This window comes from Notamacropus eugenii, chromosome X (assembly GCF_028372415.1).
Source record: "Notamacropus eugenii isolate mMacEug1 chromosome X, mMacEug1.pri_v2, whole genome shotgun sequence".
In the NCBI taxonomy this organism is placed as follows: Eukaryota; Metazoa; Chordata; class Mammalia; order Diprotodontia; family Macropodidae; genus Notamacropus; species Notamacropus eugenii.
The window spans coordinates 25,268,661-25,295,584 of record NC_092879.1 but is presented as its reverse complement, the minus strand read 5'-3'; the positions used below and the strand labels follow the sequence as shown (position 1 = coordinate 25,295,584).

General features: G+C 45.9%; 1 protein-coding gene across 1 annotated transcript; it reads left to right on the top strand.

Moving 5' to 3' along the window:
* Positions 1-5,495: 5,495 nt before the first annotated feature.
* On the top strand, positions 5,496-25,792 carry LOC140515156 (uncharacterized protein C8orf48-like; the record flags this gene model as incomplete). Its single annotated transcript, XM_072625700.1, has 7 exons — positions 5,496-5,672; positions 6,262-6,331; positions 9,334-9,615; positions 11,844-11,969; positions 15,533-15,768; positions 17,824-17,976; positions 25,555-25,792. Coding segments are annotated over 7 exons (1,149 nt in total), but the record flags the coding sequence as incomplete, so codon positions are not given.
* Positions 25,793-26,924: the final 1,132 nt, after the last annotated feature.

Sequence of the window (26,924 nt, the reverse complement as noted above, 5' to 3'; positions counted from 1 at the left end):
TTACCCAGCTCCACTTAGAGGGTCAGAAAGAGCCTGTTTCCCCACAGCCCATCTGGAATCTGTCATTTTCCTTTGTCGTCATGTTAACCAGGCACGTGGATGTGAGGTAGTACCTCAGAGGTGTTTTAAGTTGCATGTCCTTAGTTGTAAGTGATTTGGGGCTTTTTTTATACACCTATGGAGGGTTTGACTGTTTTCCTCTGAATCCTGCCTATTCATATCTCAGACCATTCTCTATTGGGGATTGGCCCTTATTTTTATAAATTTCATACTATTAGAAATAAGAGCTTTGCCGGAGAAATTTGCTGCAAAGATGTCCCCCCTCCCCCATTTCTGGCTTCTCATACAGTTTTATCTCCACCAATTTTGCTGGTGTACAACCTTTGACATTTCAGGCAACCAAAACTGTCTATTTTAGTGTATGTGAACCTCTCCACGTTAGAGTTGTGTCCTGTTCTGGTTCCCCTGACCCCAGCCCACTTCTAGGCAGTCCAGTAAGTTTACAAGTAGTCAGTGTAAAGTGTCAATATTAGGAAGTCAGATTGCAAAGGGGAACCTGGAAAGTACTTTACTACTTGGAAGATCAAAGGAACATGCTTTACCAATTCTATTATATGTTGGCCCCAAATCGCATCCTGGTCTCATGTGCTGAATTGGGGAAGCCATTGAGGCTCTGAAGTCAGGGCTATTTGGTGCTAGGATATGCCAATCTCAGACAGGGTCCAGAAGACCAGCAGCAGAACAGCAAGTGGCACTGATTACTTTAAGATGACACGGATGTGTCAACATTCAAGTTTCAGGGACAACTTTGAGATGATTTGAATAGGTTAATGACCTCACCTTAACGTGGCACAGGCAAGAGTTGTTCTTTTCCCTCCCCAACCCCTATAAAAATGAGACCCCAAACTCCATCCCCCCGACCACTTCTCCATCTCCCGAGTGTCCATGGTGCCCATTGCTCCCAAGGCTCAGGTAAGATACTTTCTCCCAGCTCTTCCATAGGAGGGCTACTCTCTGCCTCTCCGCCACCATTCCCTCTTCCCCTGCACTGCCTACCTCCCTTCACCACAACCTTCCCCTGCTCCCCAAGCCATCTGCCCTTGGGCCTCCTTTGTCACTTGACTCCATACTCTCTGTGCCTTATTGGAACGTTATCGCCGTCCCTTTTCCTGCTGCCATCATGGTCTTTTCCAGGGAGCACCCAAAGAACCAGGAGTGCCTGCCTCCATGTCATGGTTTCATCAATCAGTTATCAGTCAGTTCACTGTCTATCTCCCGTTTCGTCATGAATTCTTCCTCTAGCCACTGAGCGGATAGGTGATTTCTCCAGTGCTCCTCCAATTGGTTTATGATGTCACCCGTCATGGTGAAAGCACCTATCCATTTAGCGTGTGTCTTGGTATACAGTGTGAGAGGCTGGTCTATACCTCCTTTCTGCCAGACTGTTGCCTGATTCTCCCATCAGTTTCTGTCAGATGGTGAGTTCTTGGCCCAGTAGCTGGGCTCTTTGTGTTCATTAAGTGCCACGGTACCAAGCCCTTTGCTTTCCTATGTTTTCTCCCTAATCTCTTCTACTGATCAAGCTCTCTAATTCTGTCCCACTACCCAAGTATTTGATTAATGCATGCTTGCAGTATAGTTTGAGATCCGGTCCTTCTGCTTGCTCCTTTTTTCCTCAGGAATTTGCCTCAGATTCTTGATCTTTGGTTCCTTCAGATGAATTCCAAGACGATATCTTCCTGGCTCTCTAAGGTAATCTTTTGGTAGCTGGACTGAACTGGAAAACTAACCGAGTGAGAATTGTCATTTTTATCATATTACCTCCAACTGATCATTAATATTATCTGACAATTAATATTTCCCCAATTGTTTACATCCCTCTTTATTTGGGTAAAGGGTATTTTGGGGCTGTGTTCATATTTTATACTTTCTGTTACTTTTTTGAAACTTATTTCTTATGTTTTCTGATTACATGTATCAACAAGTTTTAACATTCATTCCTCTTTTTTTAAATTATTATTTTATTTGTTTCCAGTGTTGTACAATCACTTCCATATATCTTAGATTTTTTCCCCCTCCCTTTCCCTCCTTCCCCCTGTACCTCCCGACTCCCTCCCTGAAACAGCACGCAATACTATATAGGTTCTACACAGACATTCCTATTAAATAAGTGTCACCTTAGTCATGTGGCACAGAAGAATTAAAATGAATGAGAGAAATCATAAAACAAAACAAAACATGATAGGAAAGAAAATGATCTGCTTCATTCTGCGATTGAATTCCATAGTTCTTTCTCTGGATGTGGAAGGCATTTTGCCTTAAGAGACCACTGGGAATTTTTTAAGTCCTTGCATTGCAATAAAGTACTAAGTCTACCAGAAAAATTCCTCACACACTGTGGTTGTTGCTGTGTACAGAGTTCTCCTGGTTCTGCTCCTTTCACTCAACATCAGTTCACATAAGTCTTCCCAGGCCTCTCTGAAGTCCTCCTGTTCATCATTTCTTATAGCACAATAGTGTTCCATTACATTCATATGCCACAGTTTATTCTGCCATTCCCGAATTGATGGGGATCCCCTCGATTTCCAGTTTTTGGCCACGACCAAGAGAGCTGCTCTAAATATTTTTGTACATGTGGGACCCTTTCCCATTTTTATGATCTCTTGGGGATACAGTCCTAGAAGCAGTATTGCTGGGTCAAAGGGTATGTGCATTGTTGCAGCCCTTTGGGCATAGTTCCAAATTGCTCTCCAGAATTAACATTCATTTTTCAGAAAAAAAAAAAATCTGTGTTCTCAATTCTCTCCCTCTCTCCATTCCCCTCCCCCTTGAGAAGGCAAGAAATTTTATGTAGCTTTCCATAGACACGTGTAGTCATGTAAAATATTTCCATATTAGCCACAGTGAGAAAGAAATGTGGCATAAGAAGAAAAAGAAAAAAAGTTTCAGTATGCATTCATCAATTCTTTCTCTGGAATGGACAGCATTTTTCATCATAAGTCCTTCAGAATTGATTGTCATATTGCTAAGAGCTAAGACATTCCCAGCTGATCACTGGACAGCACTGCTATCACTGTATACAGTGTTCTCCTGTTTCTCTTCACTTCTCCTTGCATCAGGTTAGGTAAGTCATCCTAGGTTTTTCTGAAAGCATCCTACTCATCATTTCTAATAGCACAATGGTATTCCATCATAATCACACGGACAACTTGGGCAGCCATTCCCCAATTGATGTTCCTCCTGTATCCTCAAGAGATCATAAGAATGGGAAAGGGTCTCACATGTACAAAAATATTTACAGCAGCACTCTTTGTGGTGGCCAAAAGCTGGAAATCAAGGGGATGCCCATCAATTGGGGAACGGCTGAATAAATTGTGGTATATGAATGTAATGGAATACTATTGTGCTATAAGAAATGATGAGCAGGAAGACTTCAGAGAGGCCTGGGAAGACTTATATGATCTGATGCCGAGCAAAAGGAGCACAACCAGGAGAACTTTGTGCACAGCAACGACCACGGTGTGCGAGAGTTTCTTCTGGTAGACTTGGAACTTCGTTGTAATGCAAGGACTTAAAAAAATTCCCAATGGTCTTTTAAGGCCAAATGCTTTCCACATCCAGAGAAAGAACTACGGAATTTAATTGCAGAATGTAGCAGATCATTTTATTTTGTGTGTGTGTATTACATTTTGGTTTGTTATATGACTTCTCTCACTCATTTTAATTCTTCAACACAGTATGATTATAGCAAAAATGTATTTAATAGGAATGTATGTGTAGAACCTATATAAAACTGTGTGCTCTCTCAGGGAGGGAGGAGAGGGAGGGAGGAAGGAGGGGAAAAAAGTCTTATATGGTAAGTGATTGTAGAACACTGAAAATAAATAAAATTAGTAAAAAAAGTGATGAGTGTCCTCTCAGTTTCTACTTTTTTACCCCCACAAAAAGAACTACTACACATAATTTTGTGCACATTTGTCCTTTCCCTTTTGCTTTGATCTCTTTGGGAGACAGATTCAGCTGTAGTATTTCTGGGTCAAGGATGTGCACAGTTTTAGAACTCTTTGAGCAGAGTTCCAAAGTGTTTTTCAGAATCAGTTCACAAGAATCAGTTGAGGGTCAGTTCACCGCTCCAGCAACAGAGTATGTGTCCCAATGTTTCCACCATGCCCTCCCACATTTGTCCTTTTCTTTTTCTGTCATCTGAGCTAATCTGAACAGTGTGAGGTGGTACCTCAAAATGGTTTTATTTGCATTTCCCCAATCAGAAGTGATTGAGAGCATTTTATCACGGAAGTAGAGATAGCATTTTTCCTTCTGACCCCTGCCTTTTCATATCTTTTAACCATTTGTCAACTGGTGAGTGTCTCCAATTCTTACAGATTTGAGTCAGTTCTCTACATATTTGAGGAATCAGATCTTTATCAGAGAAAGGTGATGTACAAACCTTTTTCTGAGTTTTCTGCTTTCCTTCTAATCTTATCTGCGTTTTTTTTTTTTTTTTGTACAAAAACCTTTTAATCTAATGTAATCAGGATGATTCACTTTGCATCCTATAGTTCTCTCTTATCTCCTGTTTGGTCATAAGTTCCAGGGAGGAAGGAAAGAAAGAGAAAAGAAAGGAAAAGGACAGAAGGACAAAAAAGAGAAAAGGAAGGAAAGAAAAAGAAGAAAGGAAGAAGGAAAAAAGAGAAAGAAGGCAGGAGGAAAGGAAGAAAAAAGGAAGGAAAGAGCAGGAAGAAAGAAGAAATGAAAAAGAGGGAGAAAAGGAAGGAAAGAGAAAAGAGAGGGAATAAAGAAAGAGAAATGAAAGAAGAAAGGAAGAAAAAAGGAGGAAAGAAGCAAGAAAGAAAGGCAGATCAAAAAGGAAGGGAAAAGGAAGGAAAGAAAGGAAAAAGAAAGAAGGAAGGAAAGAGAATTGAACAAGGAATGGGGAAGGAAGGAAAGAAAACGAAAGAAGCGAAGGAAGAAAGAAATAAGGAAAGAAACCAAAGAAAGAAGGAAGGAAAGAAAGAAAGGGAGGGAGAAAAAGAAAGAAGCGAGGAGAACAAAAGGAGGAAAGAAAGGAGAAATAAGGAAAGATAAAGAAGAAAGAAAAGGAAGGAAAGGAAGAATGAAGTAAAGAAACAAAAGAAAGGTAGAAGGAAACAAAAGAACCGAAGAAGGAAGGAAAGAGAAAAGAAAGAAGAGAGGGGAAAAGAAGAAAGGGAGAAAAGAAGGAATGAAGGGAAAAGGAAGGAAAGAAAGAACAAATGAAAAAAGGAAGGAAAAAAAAAGAGGAGAGGCAGGCATGCATGAGTGAGTGAATGAATGATGAGTGACAGGAGAGAAGGACCAGTCTGAGGCAGGATGGGCTTTAGGCCTGACCTCATTGGGGGAGGGCTGCCCCCCACCCCCCATCCCTGCCTTGGCCCGCCCCTCCCGCCCTAATCCCCGCCCCCAGCGCTCAGCAGGCCCCGCCCCCAGAGCCCTGGAAGCCTCGCCTTAGCCCCTGAAGGCCCCACGGGCACCGGGAGAGAAAGCCCCGCCCCCTCCCCTGCCGGGGTCCCTGTGTGGGGAGGGGGTGGGGGCTCTGGGCCCTCCCGGTTGCCCGGAAAACCGAGGTGAGAACGAGGCCGCTGTGTCGCTGTCCCCGCGGGAGGAAGAAGCGTCGTCCCCGGTACCGGAGTTCGGTAGGCCTCGCTCTGCCCTCCCTCCCCCATCACCGTGGGGCGGCCCCACCTCCTCCAGCTCTGGCCCTCTCGGGGCAGATACCCCACTCCGACCCCCAAAAGGCCCCGGGCCTGGTTTCGGGCTCGGGGCCCTTCCCTCCAGCTCCGGTGCCCCCTCAGTTCCGCGCCTGAAAGCGCAGACCTCCTGGGGCCTGCCCTTCCCGTGGCTGGGCTGAGGGGCCCCCGCCCTCCGAGACCGGACTGAGGCTCCCCCCGGGCCTCAGTGGCCCAGTCTGTACCTGGGGCTGGAATTGGGCCAGCCCAGGGTGCCCTGATCCCCGCCCCCCCCCCCCACCGTCCTTAGGCCTCCCGGTGAGGTCTAGAGACGACCCCCCCATCTCCCCCCTCCCCCCCCCGCCCCCGAGACAGCTGCGCCCCACAAAGTAGTTCCGCAGATGCCTCACAAAGGACAGCCACAGCTGTCAGCCTCCTCTCCCCTCCCCCTCTTTCCCTCCTGTCTTCTCCCCCCCCCTCTCTCTTCTTTCCCTCCCCCCTCCCCCCCAGGAATAACCTTCTGAGGGCAGGGCTGGACTTGTTTGTTTGTTTGTAGAAGCCCAGGTGGGCAGCCCCGAGGGGTCCTGGGAGCCTCTGGCTCCCCAACACCACCTGGGAGGGCTCAGGTACAGTAAGTAGGCCCTTGGGCCACCTTTTTTTTTTTTTTTGTGTGTCGACCCAAGAAATAAAACAAGCATTTCCTTAACAAAGTGGAATAGAAAAACCGAGGATTGCACTGAAAGTGTAGATCTGTTATGTACAGGGTGCTATTCTTTTGAAATAGACAACAAAGTTGCCATGTAACTTGCATTTTTTTTCCTCCCCCCCAAGCCCCAGAGGTGGTTACCGCTGCACACAAACATATACACACATATACATGTATACACTGCATGTGCCCACGTACATAATATACATATACACACATATATATGGATATGTATGTATGTGTGTATCTGTGTCTGGGTGAGTTCTTTCTGGGGATGCAGATAGGTTTTTCCTTCATAGCCCCTCTGTGGTTCATTTGGGTATTTATAATAGGACTTCTTGTTGCTCAAAGTTGTTCTTCAAACAGCCTTGCTGTTACTGTCGACAGCTTTTTTTTGGCCCTGCTTGTTTTTTGTGCAAGTCTTTCCATGTTCTTCTAAAATCATCTGGCTCGTCATTTCTTACAGCAGAGTAGAATTCCATTATGAACATATGCCGCAGCTCGTTTAGCCGTTCCCCATTTGAGAGGCATTCCCCACTTAGTCCATGTTGAATTTGACTGCAGGCACTGCCTCCCCTGATGTGGTGGAAAGGGCCTGGCAGGTGGGAGACCTGGGTTCTGTTCCCAGGACCCCTGGTCCTTCTGCTCCTTAGCCACCTGTCCTTGGACAGGGTCCCTCCTTTCTCCTGGACAGTGGCAAGAAGTAGGACCCAAAGATTTCCAGGAGCTCTTCTAGATCTAGTGTCCTGGGGTCAAAAAGGGACTTCCAACTTGAGTAGTTGGTGATAGAAGGGATTCTTTGATCACCTGAGAGAAGGGATATGAAAACAGTAGGACTGTACCAGCTATCGTAAAGCATTAGAAACACACACATACGTATTCTAGCGATAGAAGGGCTTGACCAACAACTTGTCAGAATTATTTGAAGGTTCAGAGGAGACGTCAGTAAACTGGCACCAAGCTTGTAGTAGGGTGTAAGTAGTGGGAGTAGAGAAGAGGAGGAATAGGAGAAGACAGAGGGGAAGGAGGCTGAAGGCAGGGCCTGGGCTTGGTCCTGGCTGTGAACTAGGTGTTGGGGCCTAGCCAAAGCACTCGGGAGTCTCCTCAGTGAAACGAAGCTAGCTGCTTAGACTCTAGATCGGGGACCTTCGCATTTTGGGGGTTGTGAACCCCTTGGGCAGTCAGTGTGGCGAGGCTGATGGACCCATGTTCAGAATCGCGTCTGTTGCCTCCATTCCTAATTGGAGATGCTCAAGGTCACTGAGAAGTTTGGGGAAAGGAACATGTCATTCCCCACCTCCTGCTCCCATCCAAGTCCACAGAGCCCCTGAAAACCGTCCATGGATTCTGGAGGGTGGGACGTCTGGCCTTTGAGGTCTCTTACAGTAACATTTCCAGTGGTCTTTTACTTGCCCCCAGCACCCTTTCAGGAAAAGAGGAGGATGTCCAGATGATAGTATCACATGCTCCCGGAGGTGGGGCAGAGGAGCTGGGATGAAGACCATATACGGAAAAGTAATGTCAGCCACCAGGAAGAACTGGCAGGGGCTGATCTGGTGTCCCTACAGACAGATCTCCCTGCACACGTTGTACTCCCACCTCCCATAGAGAGCAGGGAGCATCGTTCAGAAGGATGGGGTTGTGTTCAGCAACATTCTGAGTTATCAAAGGACATGTTGTACATCATGCTGTACTGAGTAAGACAGGAACGTGAACTATGTTTTTGTTGTTGTTGAGAAGGTTTCGTCCCCAAGAGTTGAAAGAGAAATGCTTTTCTGGTTCCCCTTCAGCCCAGAAAATGAAAGGAATGAGACAACTGGTTGCATTGAGCATTGTGGGGAATTGATGTTTTAACATCTAGTAAGGAGAGGGAACAATGTGGTATGGGGGTTATAGGGCTGAAGTTGGTACCTGGGAAACCTGAGTTCTTATCCTGCCTGTGATCCTTTTACCTGTGTGATCATGAGCACTCAGGTCACTGAACCTGGGTTTTATAGGAGGGAAGGTGATACCTGTAGTCCCTCCTTCACAGGGACAGAGTGAGGAACCACTGAGATAATGTACACACAGTGCTGTTTAAGCTTGAGAGGACTCAAGCCTTACAGTCCTTAGAACAAGGTGTAGCCTGTGGGAAGTACTATAGGTTCCCCCCAAAATTGCTTTTAGAATGGAAACCTGAATTTGCAGGGCCAGCGATTAGCTTCTTTTTAAAAAGTTTTGTTGTTTATTAAATTTTATTATTTAATCAAACATGAGAAAGAAGAACTAAAAACAAAAGAGAAAAAGTAGTAGTGACAGAAGACTTCTCAGATGGCATCCACCCTCAAAGAAGTGGATTTGACCTACCGAACAGTTTGCTGTGGAGACCATTGTGTGGACCTAGTTAACCTAATGAGTGACCCTGTTCTTGTTCCTTTGAGCTCTTCCCCTCCCCTTCCCACTGGGTAGGTGGGTGTCATTTAGCTGTACAGCCCAGGTAACTGACTAGAAATCTAAGCCTCAGTTTTGTAGTTCAGGGTAATCCTTTTGGGAGTTGTTAAGCCCAGGGGTCCACTTTGCTTCCTAACCTTAACTGCAACCCTAACCGTTCCCAGTTCACTTTAAGAGAAAAATGAACATCCCAACATTTTCCATAAATATGCCTAGATCCCCACAAAGTCTCTCAGTTTCTGGTGAGCTACGGTTGCATGTCTTCATTTCAGGCAGATGCCAAAGAGATGTGCTCTCTGATGAGATGTAGTTGAGGAAGGTCTCATTTGGAGATCTTTCTTGTTTCCTGTGTCTGTCCCTGTCTGTCAGCCCCGTAAGTCCTCCTGGTTCTGTGATGTTCCACATGCCATGCCAAGGGAGTGAGGAGAGCAGGGCAGGGAGCAGAGAACAAAGAGCTTATTTGCCAATGGAGCCACCATTTTGTCTTTGCAGCAGTACCTTATGCAGTCCTTGGTGGAGCCTCACCCAAGATGCCCAGGGTTGATTCTCCTCAGTCAGAAGTGGAGTACAGCAGGGCTCCTTCTGACTATTCCAGTGAGACCTTTGAGTCCTTCACAGAGGAGGAGGAGGAGGAAGTAGAAGAAGGAAAATGTCACCTGACTGAGGGGAAGTCCTCTGACTCCTTGGTCTCTTCTGAAGAAGGCCTGACCAGGTCCAGTGTGTCTGGGAGCTATCCTGTGAGCAAGAAGCTGATGCCAAGCTTCAAGGACGGAGGTATTGACATCCCCTTGGGAGGGAGTGGGAAAGGGCTATTTGTCAGCCCATCAGTTGGTAAGCATTTATCAAGGACCTCCCTGTAGGCCAGGCACCTTGCCAAATAAGTTGTGGACCACAAACTCAGGGTTGCCCTCCCACCCACTCACCACCTTTGCCTCTTTTTTTCTAGAGTAATGAGAGGCAGCCCTGCTGCCCTTGACAGGTTCAATGTGGACATCCACAACATGCAAAACTGAATAGAATGAAGCCCCTGGCCCGGTCCCCCAAGATGGAAATGCTAACGATGTGTAGCTCACCAGTTCCTAGGAGGCCACAGGCCAAGTAGAGATAAATGGTCCATCCCAGGGTATGTTGCTGAAGCGGGCCAGGCTGTTCCAGGGAAAGTACGTTGAGGGTTAGGGAAGGCCACTGGAAGTCACAGTGAATGACTTCAGCAGGATCCTCACAGTGTTTCTTGACCTTCCCCACTACCTCCCCCAGCCACCCAGTCCTCTACAGCCTTCGGCTCGTTCCCCTTTGCATCCCCATTTGAATCCCTTCCTGACAGTCACCCTGTCTGTGAATTTTACGTGCATTGGGGACCCAGGATTGAGAGTTCAAAGGGTCCTGAAGAGTTGTCTCCAACTCTGATTCACAGATGAGTGAGCTGAAGTGACTTGTAAAACATCACATGGGTAATTTTGAGAAGAGCTGGATTTGAACCCACAAATTTTGATATGAAATCTGGTTGTCTTTCCCTGACACCACACTCTCTCCTCCTAGATGGTGTGTGCTCACGCAGTGCAGTCTGTGTTGGATATTTCTGTACAGTGAATATAATTACAAAAAAATCTGCTCCAGGAAAATGAAGACATGCATTCTAAGGCCATATAGAAGTGACTTTGGATATTTGCTATGTGGGAAAACTCATTTCACAGGCCATTCTTTCCATTAGCACCAGTCTTTGGGGTCTGTCCGCCAGGACAGTGTCTGTCCTGACAGAGGGGAGAAAAGAATGATGAGGCATAGCCGGGTGATGGACTTCAGCTAAATTCAGGGTTACCTGAGCAAAGAAGCTAACCATGTCTCCATCTCCTTACGGCACAGACAGGGGAAATGCATACACACGGCATCTGGGGAAAGAAACTATTTGCTTATAAGGGCTTTGAACCCTACAACAGGCTAACAGCAAGGTTCTGGGCCCTTCATTCATCAGCGCTTTGGGCAGGCAGACTTAGGTGCACTCTCCAGCCTGGAGGCAGAGGTTGGGATGAGACAACATTTAAAAGAAATGATGGTGATTTTATATTCCCTTACTACCACCGCAGAGACATCTCCCCATCCTCAATAGTACCTTCCATGGTAATGGAGAAGTATGGTTCATCCAAAGAAACCAACACATTTGCTGTTTCCAAAAACACATTACCATTCTGGGCCTCTGGTTTTTTGCCACCTCTCCTGAGTTGCAGGAGCCTGCTTTCTCAATCCAAGTGGTTGGCTTCCTGCAGGACTTTCAAACTCAAGGATTTTATGGGGGGGGGGGGGAGGGGGGGGGAAGGGGCGGGGCTCCTCTGCCCATTGTAGCCAAGGAGGAACCCCTGCTATACAGTGCTAGATGTGTTGTTTCTTATTATGTCCCAAATAGCGTATTGAAAGTGTTTTTGGTACCTGGGATCTAGTGTATTTATTTGGTCTCATCACTGAGTAGGGTGTCCTCAAGAGGTCTAGAATGACCTTAGAGTCCATAGTGCCCTCCATGGGGTCATCCTAGGGAGGCAGGGCTGAACCCCAACCCCCCACCCTCCCCTCCCTCCCCCCCTAGTGTCTCTTCCTTAGTCTGTTATAATCCTTCAAATTCGGTTGTTAGAGATTCCTGTCATGGGCCTTGGAGGAAGGCATTAACAAAATAGCATTTCTTGGCATTGCCCTGTAGAAAGTGCACCTAGAAAAGCAAACCAGGCCCTGCTCTCCAGGAGAATCTCACACTCCCAGAGGCGAGGCTGCCAAGAGGGGATTGGTCAGGTTCTGAGCATGTTGAAAGGCACTTTGGTCCTTGGGATGCAGAGGTAGGCTTGGGGAGGGTGCAGTCTTCTTTAGTTTCCTGAAACTAATGATAATACCTTATGGGTTTCTGATGTTGAAGCATTGGATGGCCTCAAAGACTTTGGTGGCAAGAGCCTTCTTTGTGAGGTCTTCAGTAGCTAACCCCATACCATGGTCAGCCAACTTTTCACTGCTTGATTTAGATGAGTCATTGAACCCATTGGAGTCTGCCACTCTGGATGAGAAATTGACTCAAAAGTGGATCCAGCTTCTCAAGGGCAAAGAAAGTCACACTGAAGAGCCCCAGGCCGGCCCCACGTTCCAAGCAGGTAAGCCCGTGCCCTGAGTTCACAGTAACCTCCTTCTCTGTGGGACCATGGGCAAGGTGCCTAGCCTATCTGAGCCTCAGTTTCCTTCTCTGTAAGACAGACATCATACTTGGATTGTCTGCCTCCCAGGGGTACTATGACACAAGCCTTATGTAAACTTCAAAATGTTATATAAATGCGAGTAGCTGTTAATTGTCCTGCTGAGCCAGCCTGGGCCTTTTTTGTTTTTTAACTGTGGAAGGAGGTTGGTGAAGCAGATGGAGGGTATCCCGCATCTTCTTCCTTTGCTGGGACAAAATGCTGAGGTTTTGGCCTTTGTGCCCTCTCCCAGGGAAGGCAGAACTAGAGGAAATGCTCCAGGAAATACTGTAGAGGCACTGTGCAGGTGTTTCCCTTTTTACGTACACAGGTAGAGGTTTCATCATCATCATGGTCTATCCCTCTACTGGTACCCAAGTCCTGGGTGTGAATAGCACTGGATTTGGAGACTGAGGTCTTGGGTCCAGTTATCAGGAGCAGTGTGGTGAAGTAAACAAACAAACAAACAAACAAAAAAAAACTTCCGGTGCTTGAGCCCAAGAGATCTGGGTTCCAATCCTGGCTCAAAGACAAAATTGAGCTGTAGAGAGGGAACTCCAGTACAAGTGAGGAATATGATTGGTGAGTCTATGGAAAACACCATTAGTCACAGAGTGCCTCATTTTCTCCATCTGTTTTGTTCTGGAGAAATGTCAGGTATGCTCATTCCAGCTATGGCTGACAAAACCGGGTATTTCATGTTGAAATGGACAGCTTTGCTCTGTTCGGTTTTCCACAGAGTAAGGGCCCTTGCTTGCAGCAAAGGAAACCTCCTGTCCCAGCAGTTAATCTTTCCCAACTCCCACCTTTTCCATACCCCATATCCCTTGGGTGATATTAAGTAGGTGCTCATTAGAAGCCATCACCTGTTCTTTACACCTGAAATGGTGCTACCACGCCCACCTCCAACATGTCTGGAGACAAGATTTCATTTATCGGAAAGAAAGCTGGGTTTGCTTGGTGCTTCTTGCAAACCCTGAAAGTTTTTATCTGGAAACATAACGCAAGTCCTGTGACAATGAAGGTGTGTCCAGGTACTGCAGAGTGAAATTGAAGGCAGAGCCCAGAAGTATCATATATTTCCTCTTTGTGGACACACTTTGACCTTCTTGTGCTGGAAGGGACCTGGGAAACCATGTGATCCAACCCTGCTGCTGTACAGACAAGGAAACTGAGCCCTGAGAGGTTCAGTGCCCAGCTTATGGTCAGGTGGATACTAAGTAGGTGAAGCAAGATTTGAACCCAGGTCTCCAACCTTGGAATCCAGTGTTCTTTCTACCGGTTGTCCTCCTCATATCAGTGTGTGTGTGCCTTTATCCCTCGTAGCTGAGAACGTTACAATACCTTTGTCCTCTCAAGATGCATTTGATTTCATTAATTTTCTGCTAGACAGAACTGAAAATGGTCCATTTGGGGAGCTCAGTTTTTGGTGCAGTTCTCATATACCTTTGCCAAGCCGTCTTTGTCTGCCTTTGGTTAGATTCCTTCTCCTAGATTGTAGTTATATTGTCCACCAGAAAAGTTAGTTTTCTGCTCCTCTTTTGCGTGAGAATATTTGGTTTTATTCTTTTCACTTATTGTGCACCAGATTGCGTTTTCCTGTCAGTTTATCAGCAGATATGTATTAGGCACCTACTATGTTCCAGGCACTCTGCTAAGCCCTGGGGATACAAAAAGAGATAAAAAAAAAACCACCAAAACCATTCCTGCCCTGAAGGACTTCACAGTTTGCTGAAAGAGAGGAAAGGCAAACAGATATGTCTAAATCAGACACACAGGCTAAATTAGGAAATAATTCACGGGGGCTGGCATTAGAATTCAGAAGGGTAGGGACAGTCTTCCTGGAGATGTTGGGGGTTTAGATGAGAACTGAAGGAAGCCAGCGAAGTCAGGAGGTGGAGATGATGAGGGAGAGGTTCCAGGCCTGGGGGACAGGCAGAGGTAAAACCAAGAAGGAGGGTGGTCTTGGGGGAGCAGCCAGGAGGCCAGAGTCCCTGGATGGAAAAGTACCTGTGGGTCAGTGAGGTGTAAGGAGATGGACAAGGCAGGAGGACCAGGGGAGAGGCAGCATGGCATCCCTGGATTGGAGTCAAGACTTCTGAGTGATTTGTGACCTTAGACCAGACAGTAAATCTACCTTGGTATCCGATTCCTTCTCTGTAACACCCTCTGTCTGCCCAGAGGATGTCTGACATCCGTTTCATCCCTAAATCCTGCCAACCGAAGTGCTTTGAAGGCCTCCACCCTTTGGTGCAAAGAATGTACAGAAAGGAAAGTGCAGTCCTGTCCAAATTCCCTTTTCTTCCCCCAAATCTAGCCCATGTTGTAGAGATAATCATTATAAATATGGAGAGAAAAGTCCCTGTCCTGTTAGGCTGGACGTGTGCCCCAAGGAAGTCAGAGCCCAAAACCACGGTCCTCTGTCCACATCAGACTGTTCACAAGAGGACTTTGGGGAAACCAGAGTGGGTTATCTGTGCCCACTGATGGAGGAGTGTCTGTGAAAGCTGTAACAGGTGAACCTGAGGTAGCATTCCTGGGCAGTTAGGAGGGCCAGGTAGGAGGAAGTCCAAGAGTCATGTGAACATGACTTTGAGCTGAAGTGAATAGGCATCCTTTAACTCAGATTATTTCAAATTCTTATGGTAAAACATGAGAGTAGCCTTAGGGTGCCCTGAGAAGTGAGGGAGTTTTCAGACACTGAATTTGGGGGAGGTGGATTTTTTCAGGGAATGTTGTGGAGGAAATTTGTGCTTCCGGTAGGGGTGGAACTAAATGACTTCTGGAGGCCCTTCCAGCTGTGAGATTCCTAGGATTTTTCAAGTGGAAGAGAAGCACCATGCTCTGCATTTCTAGCCAACGTCTGTCAGAGACATTTTGTTGATTTTTTAGAGGGAGTCCTGCTTGGAGGGGGATCCACGTGAGCCAAGTTTCCCTTTCTCGTTGAAATTTGTTCTTCCCCAGCCAATGTCCGCTTCCGTTTTCTAGTTATCATGAAACAAAAGACAGCATTCCTAGCCCAAGGGAAAGCAAGGTGTGGAACTTTGGTTTGGGATGCTCTGTTCACTTCAGTGGAACAAGGGTCATGTCAGCATTAACGTACCCTTCCTCAAACCAGTTATTGGGACAGTGATTCCTGACATTCTGTCACACTTGGCAGCAGAGCTGTAAGACCCTTTGGCCACCTTGTTTCCTAGTCAGCTTACTCTGAAGATGAGGAAACCAAGGCCAAAGAGGCAGGTGCCCCTCGATCCCCTGGGTAGTGGTAGAGCCACGATTCAAACACAGCTGGATCCAGTGCCCCTCTGCTTTGTTGTGGTGCTCTCCTCTCTACCTTGCCCTCTCTTTCTTGGAAATCTGCTGTTGTCTCTTTTTTTCCTTCCTGAATGATAAAAGCAGAAAGTGCTGGGGATAGAACAGACGTAATTCTTCCTTCACCTAATAGAGTAACAGACATTTTTGTCCTGTGCGTGTGTTGTTGACAGACATCGTGGAGGCATCAAAGAGTGAACAGGACGCTCTGCAGGCTTTTTGTGCCAGGAAGGTAAAGCTGATTCGTCATCAACTGAACCCTCAGGAGACAAACGGTGGCAGCCGTCAGAGGCAGCAGCGAGGCTTGGATGCAGGGAAGCCAGTGACAGATGAAGCGAACAACTGTGTTGTTCCTCCTCGGCTGATAAACAGAATCTCTCAGCAAAACCTGAGGGCAGCACCCAGCAAGGTACAGAAACTGGGGCCCATGAGCTTTGGAAGCTGCTCAGAAAAGGAAAGAATTCTTCTGACACGCTTCTTCTAAAGGGGACCTATGTTTTCCCACAGACATAGGAATCCTGTGCCATTGTGTTTGATGAATAGCAAAATCACGTTGGCAGCCAGGCAGGTGGGTGTGAGGGCTGGGAATGAAGTGGTACCAAGGAAGGGCAACACCCGTGTAGTGGAGGGAGCTTGGAGTCAGGAATGAAGGAGTGATGGTGAAGCCAGGAGGGGTGACAGCCTGGGAGAACACTGAGGTGTGGGGAGACTAGAGGTCATCATGAGGATGAGAGGTCTGGGAAAGAAGTCGTTACCAGCAAGACTGGAGCGATGTACATGGAAACATGCCCCAAACCCCACAGTGAGCTCGGCCCAGAAGTGAGACAGTACAGCCTGTCTTCTTTGAGGAGATGGGAGGCTGTCAGTGTGTAGAACATCATACAGGTCCTGTGAGACTCACACGAGGTGCTGGATAGATTTGGCACACTGATTTTATCCCTTTTGTTCTGAGGGCCACCTCTGAGGGAGGAGAGGAGGCATTGAACCTTGCGTAAAAGCAGAAGATAGGAGCAAGATGACTTGGAAAGGCCAGAGAGCCAACCAGGGGAAATTCCTTTCTGAATCTCATTCTTCTGAAAATTTTGCATAGGGTAGTGAGGCGTGGGTGGGTTGGTGAGAATGATGGGAGTGGTAGGACAAAGTGACCTCCCCATATTAGAGGTGGGGCTTTTTAGAAGGCGTTTGTTTGTTTTTGTGTTCTTGAAACTGGGCCTCCCTATCGCTCCTAGAATGGAAATACAGGGACCACTCTCTGGACCAATCTCACTGCTGATAGTGCTGGGGCTTTGACCTGCTCCATTTCTGACCTGGGCCTCTCCTCGGGAAGCCTGGTGGCTCCTTGTTCTTGGGGTTCCTTATGTCAGTGCCAGACTTAGTGTGGACACCTGATCGGCCTCAGCCCTAAGACACAACGGCTCAGAACTCCTGAACTCAAAGCATTCACCAGCCTCAGCCTCCCTCATGTAAGGGTTCACCAGTGAGGGCCACCATGCCCAGCCAGAATTTGTGGGAGACAGGAAGGCAGTATCAAGACAAGGCTGATATGCACCCTAGAATTGGTAGGGGTGGGGCACCTTTCCCAGGAATCAGAGTGTATCAGGAGCATGGCAAGGACTACAGTTCTGCTTTTGGAAGCTCTCCATAAATTGTGAAGGCACAGGGAAAACAATTCTGATGAGGAAGAACGGGAGCTGGTATTGTCCAGAGAGCACAGTGTGAATCCATAGGTGTCATCCAACATGAACCTTTCAGGGGGAGCAAGGACACATAATAGAGAAGGCATAGCAACCTGTAGAACATGTCTGTATGAAGAGAGTTGAGAGGCTTAAAGCTTAGAATGATGTAAGGCCAGGAAGTCCATCTAAGGACCTTGGAAAGATTTGTGTTCTCTTTCCGTTGAGGGTGTAGCGTATGTGCCAGTCTGCTTTGATATTAGCTTTCAGTCTAAAATTAGTGAAGCACTTCTTTAAGGCTGGCCCTCATTTTATTCTTGTCGGGTAGACGTGGGGGAAGTATTGGCCAGATAGAGTCTAGGTTGGTGGATTTGGAACTGATTGAATATAAGGTAGGACAGTATTTGGAAAGTGAATGCTAGCAGTTGTCATTACCATAGGGAATCTTTTCAGTTTGTTTCTTTCTCAAGGCCAGCCTTGGATTCAGGGCTCTAGGTTTGTGTCTCACCTCTGCCACCGCACTGTCTCTGTGACACTGGCTGATGCAGTTTCCCTCACTTTATTCATTTGTCCAACAGGGATACCCACTCTCCTAAGCTGACAAGATAATGGTGGGGATTAATGTCGCAAAAATACGTTTTCACCATTAGGCCCATAAAGATGCCAGCTCTTGTGACTCTTTCTGCTTCCGAGTATGTTTATTGACCGTTCCTTTCCGAAAGGAGTTGGATAACACCCGGACTGTTGCTAATGGCATCCGGTAATTTCTTATTCCAATTTCTCATTTCAAGGCATCAGCAGTTGGAGAGCACACGTGTTCCCGGTGCCCAGAGTGTACTAAGAAAAGAGGAGAACTGTCCCAGCTGGCCTTCCTGCGCCAGAAGAAGACCTTCCTTGAGTCCACTCTGCTCCAAGAGAAGATGGAGGAGCATCACCATACCAAAGTTAGTGGCTCTTCTGCACGAATTGGTAACGACCCGTATTTCTGGAGAGTTTGAAGGTGGACAAAGAGCTTTCCTCACAGGCTTCTGAGAAGTAGCTCCCAGGAGCAGTCAGACTGTCCTCCTCATGTTGTTTTCATTGGTTATTATTTATTTATTTCCAATATGCTTTTCTTTTTAAATTCAGTTACAGCCTCTCTCCCTCCCTCCCACCCCTCCTCCACCCACTGAGAAGGCAAACTATAGGATATCAAGTGTACCTGTGAAATCGTGCAAAACATATTAGCCGCATCTCAGAAGAAGCAGAAACAGATTTCTGTGGCTGCTCTGTCCTTGCTCATTCAGTATTTTAGGATTGCATCAGTCTTTATTTAGGGATATTTCTTTAGGGTTCTTTCTCTGTCCCTCTTTGGTTTGGATAACAAGGTTGCATTTGTCTCATTGAAGGAGGCTGGTGCCTTCACCCTCTGTTCTTGAAAATAGTTTCCTAGGAGCATATAGGGATGATTTGTTTTTGAAGGTTTAATACAATTTACTTGCAAATCTGCATGGACCTGGAGGTGTTTTCCTCCCCCTGTGGGAATTCCTGTATAGGCTGCTCAGTTCTTCTCTGTGTGGTTAGGTTGTTTAGGTTTCCAGTTATGCCAGTTCAGGTATTTCATATTTTTAGTTATTGATCTACTTCCTTTAATTTTTCCCTTTTCTTGAAATGTAACCGACTATAGTAGTTCCTGAGAATTTTCTTAATTTCCCTTCTAATCATTGTGAATTCCTCTGATGTCATTTTGATTTTGGTAATTTGGTTTTCTTCTCTCCCTTTCTTTCACTTTTTGTTAAATTAGTTATTTAAGGTTATTCAACGTATTTTTACCGTTTGGTCATTCAGCCCACAACGCCCTTGTACCCTCTGGTGTCTCTCAAAGTTTTTTCCAAGTTCATGTTTGCTCTTTCATGACACCATCTCCCCATCTCATGCTCTGCCATCCCCTTTTCCTTTTGTCTTCAGTCTTTCCCAAGACCATGGTCTTTTCCAGTGACTCCTGGCTTCTCTTTATGTGGCCAGAGCATTTTACGCTTCAGCTTCAACATTTGATCTTCCAGGCAATAGTCTGAATTAATTTAAGTATTGGCTGATTCGATGTCCTTGCTGTCCAAGGGACTCTCAAAAGTCTTCTCCAGCACCACAGCTGCAGTGGGTTGATATCGTGGCCCTCTGTTTTCCTTGTTGTCTGACTCTCACATCCATACGCTGCTGCTGGAAAAACCATAGCGCTGCTTATACCAACGTTTGTCAGCAAGTGGAAGTCTCTGCTTTTTAGAATTCTGTCCGGATTTGCCATTGCTTTCTTCCAGGGTGTAACTGTCTTGTAATTCGTGGCTGCCGTCACTGTCTGCAGTGATCTTTGAGCCCAAGAATGTGAGATCTGGCACTGCTTTCATTTCTTCCTCCTCTCTTTGTTCTGGAAGTGATGTGGCTAGTTGTCAGGATCATGGCAGTTTGTATGTTAAGCTTCAAGCCAGCCTTGAACTCTCCTCTTTCCTCCTCGTCAAGAGGCTTCTTAATTCCTCCTCACTTTCTGCCATCTGAGTGGTATCTTCTGTATGTCTGAGTCTGTTGATATTTCTCCTGGCAACCTTTTTAATGATCCAGCCTGTCATTTCTCATGATGTCCTCTGCACAGAAGTTAAATAAGTAAGGTGATAATGTGCAGCCTTGCCATACTCCTTCTCCAGCCTTAAACCAATGAGTTGTTTTAATGTTTGGTTCTGGCTGTTGCTCTTTGGCCCACGTACAGGTTCCTCAGGAGACATCAGATGATGTGGTATTTCCATCTCTTTGAGGGCTTGCCACAGTTTGTTGTGATCCACACAACGAAAGGCTTTAGTGTAGTCTGTTATGTCCTTATTCAAATGCCAGTCAAGGCCTCAAGTGTAACTTGGAGTGGTTAGTCACCGGTGTCCCTGAGCGTCTCTGTGACAGGCCACTGATGCCAGAGGCAGGACCGGAATCCAGGTTTCCCTGAATCCCAGGCTTGCCCTCTCTCCCTGACCTCGTGCTACTTTGTTGTGTGCCCCTCAAGTCATTGGTGTTCTCTTATTCTTTTGTTATTCAAAGGTAGAAATTTTCCCCTAATGAGCATTGGAGTCAGAGCCCATAAGCATTCTCATGTTATCTGTTGGTTACTATTCTCTTTAATGTTGTATTTGTGATTGGGTCTTTGATATCCCCATTGTTGCAGCCATCATGTTTCATCTCCTTTTTAGGCCTTTTTCTTTCTGCTTGCGTTTATTGTTACAGTTTTGGTCAGATCGCAGAAAGCAAAGGATGTTATTAAGGCGTATGCTTCTTTTACGTGTGAATTCTTCGTGCCTTGGCAGTTTTTGTATAAGTGTCATTGGAGTCTGAAAACTAAGTGTATGCTCCGAAGATTCTCACTCAGAAGTCTCCATATCCCTCCCCTCCCTCCCCAAATAGACCCATTTCCCCCAGCATTCTGCTCAACTGTGTAATTTGATTGTTGTGGATCTTTTTGCTGGATCTGAAGCAAGTTCCCAAGTGAAGGAAACCAAAAGCTCCTACAGTGTTTTTGCATTTCTTTTAAATTCTCAATCTCTTTGCTGTTGGTGCATGGTCACATATTTAAATGGTTGTGTGGCCTCTTTGATGAGAGTTTTCCCTGCATATTGTAGCTCCCAGCCCATGTAGGCAGACCTTTTCTTCTTATGCACCTCTTGGGCCATGTTCTCCCCTGAGTTTCCTACAGAATTTAGTAGGAATGGCATATCCTTGCTTTCTTTGGGCATCACAAGGTTGCCAGTGATCGTGCACAATGTGGTGGAGCTCTTGAGGATGTCCTTCCAACTGATGCCATCATCTGGAGAATAGACATTCTTCCCTTACCTGATTAATTTCCTCTGTGGATGTTTGGGGTGGTTTCAGGTCTCTTCCAAGAGGTTCTGAAGTGTTCCAGGGCTTGATCCAAACAAGAAGCTTCTGTCTTCTGCACAGAGGAGTGTTTGTTGGTGAATCCCTTTTCAGGGGACGCTTTCTACTGAATCCCTCTGAGACCAGGACAGATGGTTTTTGATGAGCCTCTGTCTCCCTGTTTTAGGCCTTGCCTGTTATTTATGACCAGGCAAGCAAGTTCTTGACCACCATCTCCTCTCAGGCCCTTATGGAGAGAGCCTAGGACCCCGAGCCCAACACCCTTCCAAATTATAATACTTCCAGCCTCATGTCTGTGGCCATCACCCCAGATATTGATCCTTGCAGAAGTCTAGCCTGGCAACTGCTCCTGCAGATGCTTTGAGCACTTCATTTGTAGATACCCCTCCCCCAATAAAAGAAAGTTCTTGTCCCCAAAGTCCTTGGCCCTGATGGATGGCTCCCTCTCAAAAAAGGTGTATGATTTTATGATGGAAATGACAATCAAATTCATTGCTGTCTACTCTGCCACCGCACCTTTAGGACCGTGGGACTTTTCCATCTGACTTGCCAATCCAACTTTTCATCTGTGTTGTCTGTTTCATTGGAATGGGAGCCCCTTGAGATCAGGAGCTATCTTGCTGTTCATGTGTTTCCCCCAGAGCTTAGGAGAATGCTTTGTACCTAGTAAGTGCTTTAATAAGGGCTTTCTTCAGCCATTCCTTATTCATTCTCTGTTCTTTGATATTTAAGGGCATCGAGTGATTTGCATGCATGAGTGGGAGACCCCTTTTGGGACTGAAGCCTTTAAGGTGACATTTTGTTCTAGGAAGCCAAATGCTTGTTATAGTCAAGAAACCATAATCACCGCGGTGTCTTGTGTCCTCCACATCTTTCGGACTGTTGTCTCGTGTTTAAGATTCAATCTGCTGTCCACCGTAAAATGCTACCATCTTTCCTGTTAGTACCCTCATGGAGAATTCTCTTGATGCATGTGTTTGTGATTTTCTCTAAAATTTTATGTCATTGGGAAAGTATGCATATAGGTAGAGTGTTACGGATGTTCTGTCAGTATCAGTCATTTCCAAGATCATTTCCCCCCATGCGTTGCAGTCTTCTTTTCCTTGCGATACCTTGGCATCACTTGATCCCTCAGTTCCCCTCTTAGTTGTGTTTCTCCAGTTATTGGTGATTTGGAACATTTTTTATATGGATATAAATCATTCGTGTCCATTGATGTTTTGATCATTTGTTGAGGCGTGGCTTTCATTCTTGTACATTTCAATCAGCTGTGTATATCTGTATCTATCTATCTATCTATCTATCTATCTATCTATCTATCTATCTATCTATATATATATATCGATATCTACATCTATATCTATCTATATCTGTATATCTGTCTATATGTATACAAGCTTAGATATCAGACCTTTTTCAAAGAAACTTGCTGCAAAGATTTTTTCCTCTTCTAATGTCCAGCTTTTTTGATGTGTTGCTATATGCTTTTTGCTACTATTTTATTTAATATTTTTGCAAATTGATAGCTAGTACGGATCCCGGGGTATGGTTCTCTTTCTCTGATTGGACCTCTCTCAACGATAGGTAAGAAGACTTTTGACCTGTGTCATAGAAGAAATTAGGTGCATTTTTGCAACCACATTATTCTTTTAATGTTTGATAGGACTCACTTATACATCCATGTGGTTGTGGAATTGTTTTTCATTCAGAGTTCACTTACAATTTGTTCAATTTCTTTTTCACAGGTTGGCGTGTGTAAATTCTTTGTTTCTTGTTTTGTTAAAATCTCTATATTTTGGATCTATGTGGCATCTATTTCAGTTAAGTGGTCAGTTTCATTTGCATTCTGATTTCTCCTTTTTCATTTTTGGTACAGTTCATTTGGCTTTTTTCTCTCTTATTTTAATCAGATTAAGTACTGATTTATCTCTTTGATGATTTTTTTCCCCTGAACACCCAGCCTCTAGTCTTATGTATTTATCTGTTTATGGCAGGGGTGGGGTTACTTTGATTTGTGTTACTATCTACTTTGATTTTCAGCCTTTTGCTCCAGACCCTTATTTTAACTCTGAGTGAATCTGTTGAGGTGTGTTTTTTGTTCCTAATATGTCTTTGGATCCTACTTTCTAGGCCAGTCTGCTACCTTCCTGTATTTACTAAGTGGTTCACCCTATTCTGATTCCGTGCTGTGATTGCTTTTTGTACATTTCCCTCTGTCCTGTCCTTTTACACCTTTTGCTTTCTTCGACCCCACCTTCCTCTTTGAGAGAATGGGGAGGGAGGGCGCTCATCACTAGTGAGTTATATTTTTGGTGGTCTGCTTCTGTTCTGTTCCTCCTTCTCTTGTCTTCCCCTCCACCACTCCCTGGTTATGGGTTCTTACCCTTTCTCTTTGCTTTGTTCTCTACTTTATGATCCTCCCTTCAAAGTAAGAGTCTGTTCTGTTCCAGTCAATCCCCCCCCCGACCCTATTCTGCCTCTTGATCCACCTCTCCCTCTTCTGAATTCCAACCTGATTCCTTGTTGAATTTAATGTATCTTTGTACTGAACTCTGTGTGTGTGTGTGTGTGTGTGTGTGTGTGTGTGTGTATGCATGTGTGCATGTATATGTTTGGAAATGTTCTATTTGGCATTCAAAGCCCTTCACCACCTAGCCCCCTCCTCTCTTTCCAGTCTTCTCACCCCTTAATCCCTGACATGTCCTCTTCTGCCCAGTGACATGGCCTCCTGGCTGTTCAGTGAACAAGACACTCCATTTCTGTGTGTCGGGCATTTTCTCTGGCTGCTTCCCATGCCTGGAATGCACTTCCTCTTCAACCCCCACTATTTACCTCCTTTTCTTCCCTCCAGTCCCACATAAAATCTCCCCTTCTACGGGAAGCCCTCCCGAACCCATCTCAATTGTAGGGCTTTTCTTGTTTTAATTATTTCCTATTGATCCTGTACAGAGCTTGCTTTTCGTGTATTTGTTTGTGTGCTGTCTCCACTAAGGGACTGTGAGCTCTCTGAGGGCAGGGGCTACCTTCTGCCTCTTTTTGTATCCCCAGCACTTAGCACAGTGCCTGGCACATAGGAGGCGCTTAATACATGTTTATTGACTCAAGTGGAATCAACCTGAGTTCCCATTTGGCCTCAGACATTTACTGGCCACCTGATGCTGGCTAAGTCACTTAGCCTTTGTCTGCCTAACATTCCTCATATGTAAAATGGAGTAATAATCACACCTTCCTCCTGTGGTTCTTGTGAAGATCAAATCAGATAAAATTTGTAAAGCACTTACAAACCTTAGAGTGTTATGTACATGCTATCTTTCTATCTGCTTGTGTTTCATTTCCTCTGTTTCCATTTTGATGATTATGTTGATGATGTTATCTTTTAGGCAGTGCCCCTGGTTCCCTGGGATGCTCCTGGTCTCTTATTAGAGCAGCTGAGGGGTGAAGTTTCAGGGGGGGCTTCAGGTGATTCATCTCAGAATTCTGTCATCCTTCCTGAGCTAAGTCGGATTGCTGAGAGGGGGCATAGCAGGGGTCAGAGGGAATCCCATGATTGGGATAGAATGATAAAACCAATCAATTTCATCACATGAGTTTGAAGAGCTGTTGCACACAGAGAATCAGTGCAGTGAGCATATGTGAAGTAGTCAGCTACATGAAAATATTATATCCCATCTCCCAATTAGTGTCTCCTGTTCAAAATATCTAGGCTACCAACAGTGAGATAAGAGGACCAAAATCTATGCCCCAGGAGAGAGGAAGTCACAAGGTATAAACCAACAATTATCCAAAGATCTGTGTCCTCTTAACAATAGCCAGTCACTTGTAATGAGAGAAATGCCAATCAAGGGAAACCTGAGTTTTTTCTTCCCACCCAGCAAATTGGGTGCCAGAATAGGGGCAGAATTACTGTGGGAAAGTTTTTGGAAAGATAAGTACTGTCCCAGCACTGTTGCTGGATCCATCCATTCTGGAAAGCCATTTGGAATTCTGTGAAAAAGGGACTCAGATAGCCCTCCTTCCTTGGGCCTGAAGGTTCCACTGCTGGGCATAGATCAAAGCAGTTCAGTGCTCAGAAGCAAGGCCTCATGTCCACCAAAATACTCCTAGCAACACATTTTAGTTACAAAGAATTGGAAACCAAGATGATGACAATGGGTTGTGACATAGTTCATCATGAGGTCATATATGAATGCAGTAGAATACCGCTGTGTTGCATCAAATGAAGAATTCAGAGACTCATGGCTAGACTTACATGAACTGATGCGGAGTGAAGTCAGGAGAATCGGGAAAGCCACGTGGACATCAACTCCCCAACAATGTCAGTGGATGAACACCAAGAAAACAGTGGAGCCTGCCTTGTGTGGAATGACAGTGCCCAGGCATGGCCCCAGAGTGGCTTCCCTTCCTTGCACTGCCTCATGACACCTCTGGCTGCAAACTAAAGTGGCCTGTTGCTGTCCTTCTAGTGATCAGCCTCTCCCCCCAGGTCAGTCTGGTCCTCAGACAGAAGGTCCAGCAAGGATGGTTCTGTGTCCAATGCTAGAAGAAGAGGAGGAGGAGGAGGAGTTGTCATCCTTGTCTTAGTAGTCATCTGTGCCATTGTTCTTGTTACTGGTTCCTATCTTCTTGTCTCCTAGGACCTTCTCAGCTTCATTGGAGAAATCCACAAAAGCCTCCCCAAGCTTTCAGAAGACCCAGAGACCATCTGGACCAGATTAAATGCTCAAGGTCAGGTTGGGTAGAGTGGGGTTCAGCTTGGCCCCAGAGGAGGAGGTTCGATCAGGGTCTCTCATCTCCATCCTCTGCCCCACCTAAAGCCCTTTGGTGCAGCCAACTGTTAATAACAACATGGTCAATAAAGAAATGTTTCTGTCATGTGTCTGACTACCTCTCACACTTCCTGCAGGTACCCAGTGGACATCTGCTTAAGGGTTCTAGCCAGACCTGGCCACTTCAACAGAGGCCCCTGAAGTAGCACAGGGCCCTAGGCTGTGCCATGGAGGGGTGGTAGTACACTTTAGAGAAGACAGAGTCCCTCTCTCTGCCTGTAAGCCTAGCGGGGGGATGAGACCCAAACATTGATAAGTGTAAGATAGAAAAATACATTTGGGGTACATGAGGGAGATGCAGTGTGAAATGCTACACGAGGTCACCCACCTCAAGTGATAGATTCAGCCGTCAAAGAGGGAGAAGAAGAACATTCTCAGCACAGGAAACAACATGAAAAATCAGTCCCTAGCTTCTAGGAGTTCACATTCTCCTGGGGGACACAATACATTGGCATGTTTTTCAGTGGCAAATCAAATGGAAAAATCCCACGGACCCTCAGGTGGAGTGGCCAAGCAGGTGGCAGCAGTTCTTGTTCTTTAAGGCTGTTTCACTGCTCAGACCTTACCATTTTCTGATGTTTAACCATTGGACTTTGACTTTGGGGGGCACAGCTTTCTATTCTAGGTGGGCAGGAGCCATTGCCAGGCAAGCTTCCCAGGGGGATGTGTGAAGGCCCATATTGAAAGCTCTTGGGCTCAGGTTCTTGAGCTATCCCCATCAGGGTCCAAGGGGAGATGGATGGTAGTCATGGGCATAGTGATGATGTTTTGAATTTCCTGGCACAGAGTGCTGCCTCCTGGCTCTCCCTCAGAATGCCTTGCTGCCTTAACTAGACTGGCATGCCCACACCTCACTCAGTAGTTGATAGGGATGGCTGGTCCCTTGGGTACAAAGTCCATTCTCCCTCTTCCTCGCTCTTTCCCTCTTTCCTCTGCCCCCTTTTCCTTCTCTCCTTCTCCTTCTCTTTGTCCCCCCCCCCATCTTTTTCTCTCCTCCCTTCTCTTTCCCTCTCCTCTCTCTCTCTCTCATCTCTCTATTAAGCCACAGAGCTTGGTGATGTGAGAATGATGACCACAACCAAGGAGAGCAGTCAGAATCATGAACAAAGTGAGGAGGTGGTAGGTCCCAGGATAGCTGCCATGGGGCTAGATTATTGCCTTCCAGCCATTCCCAGAGC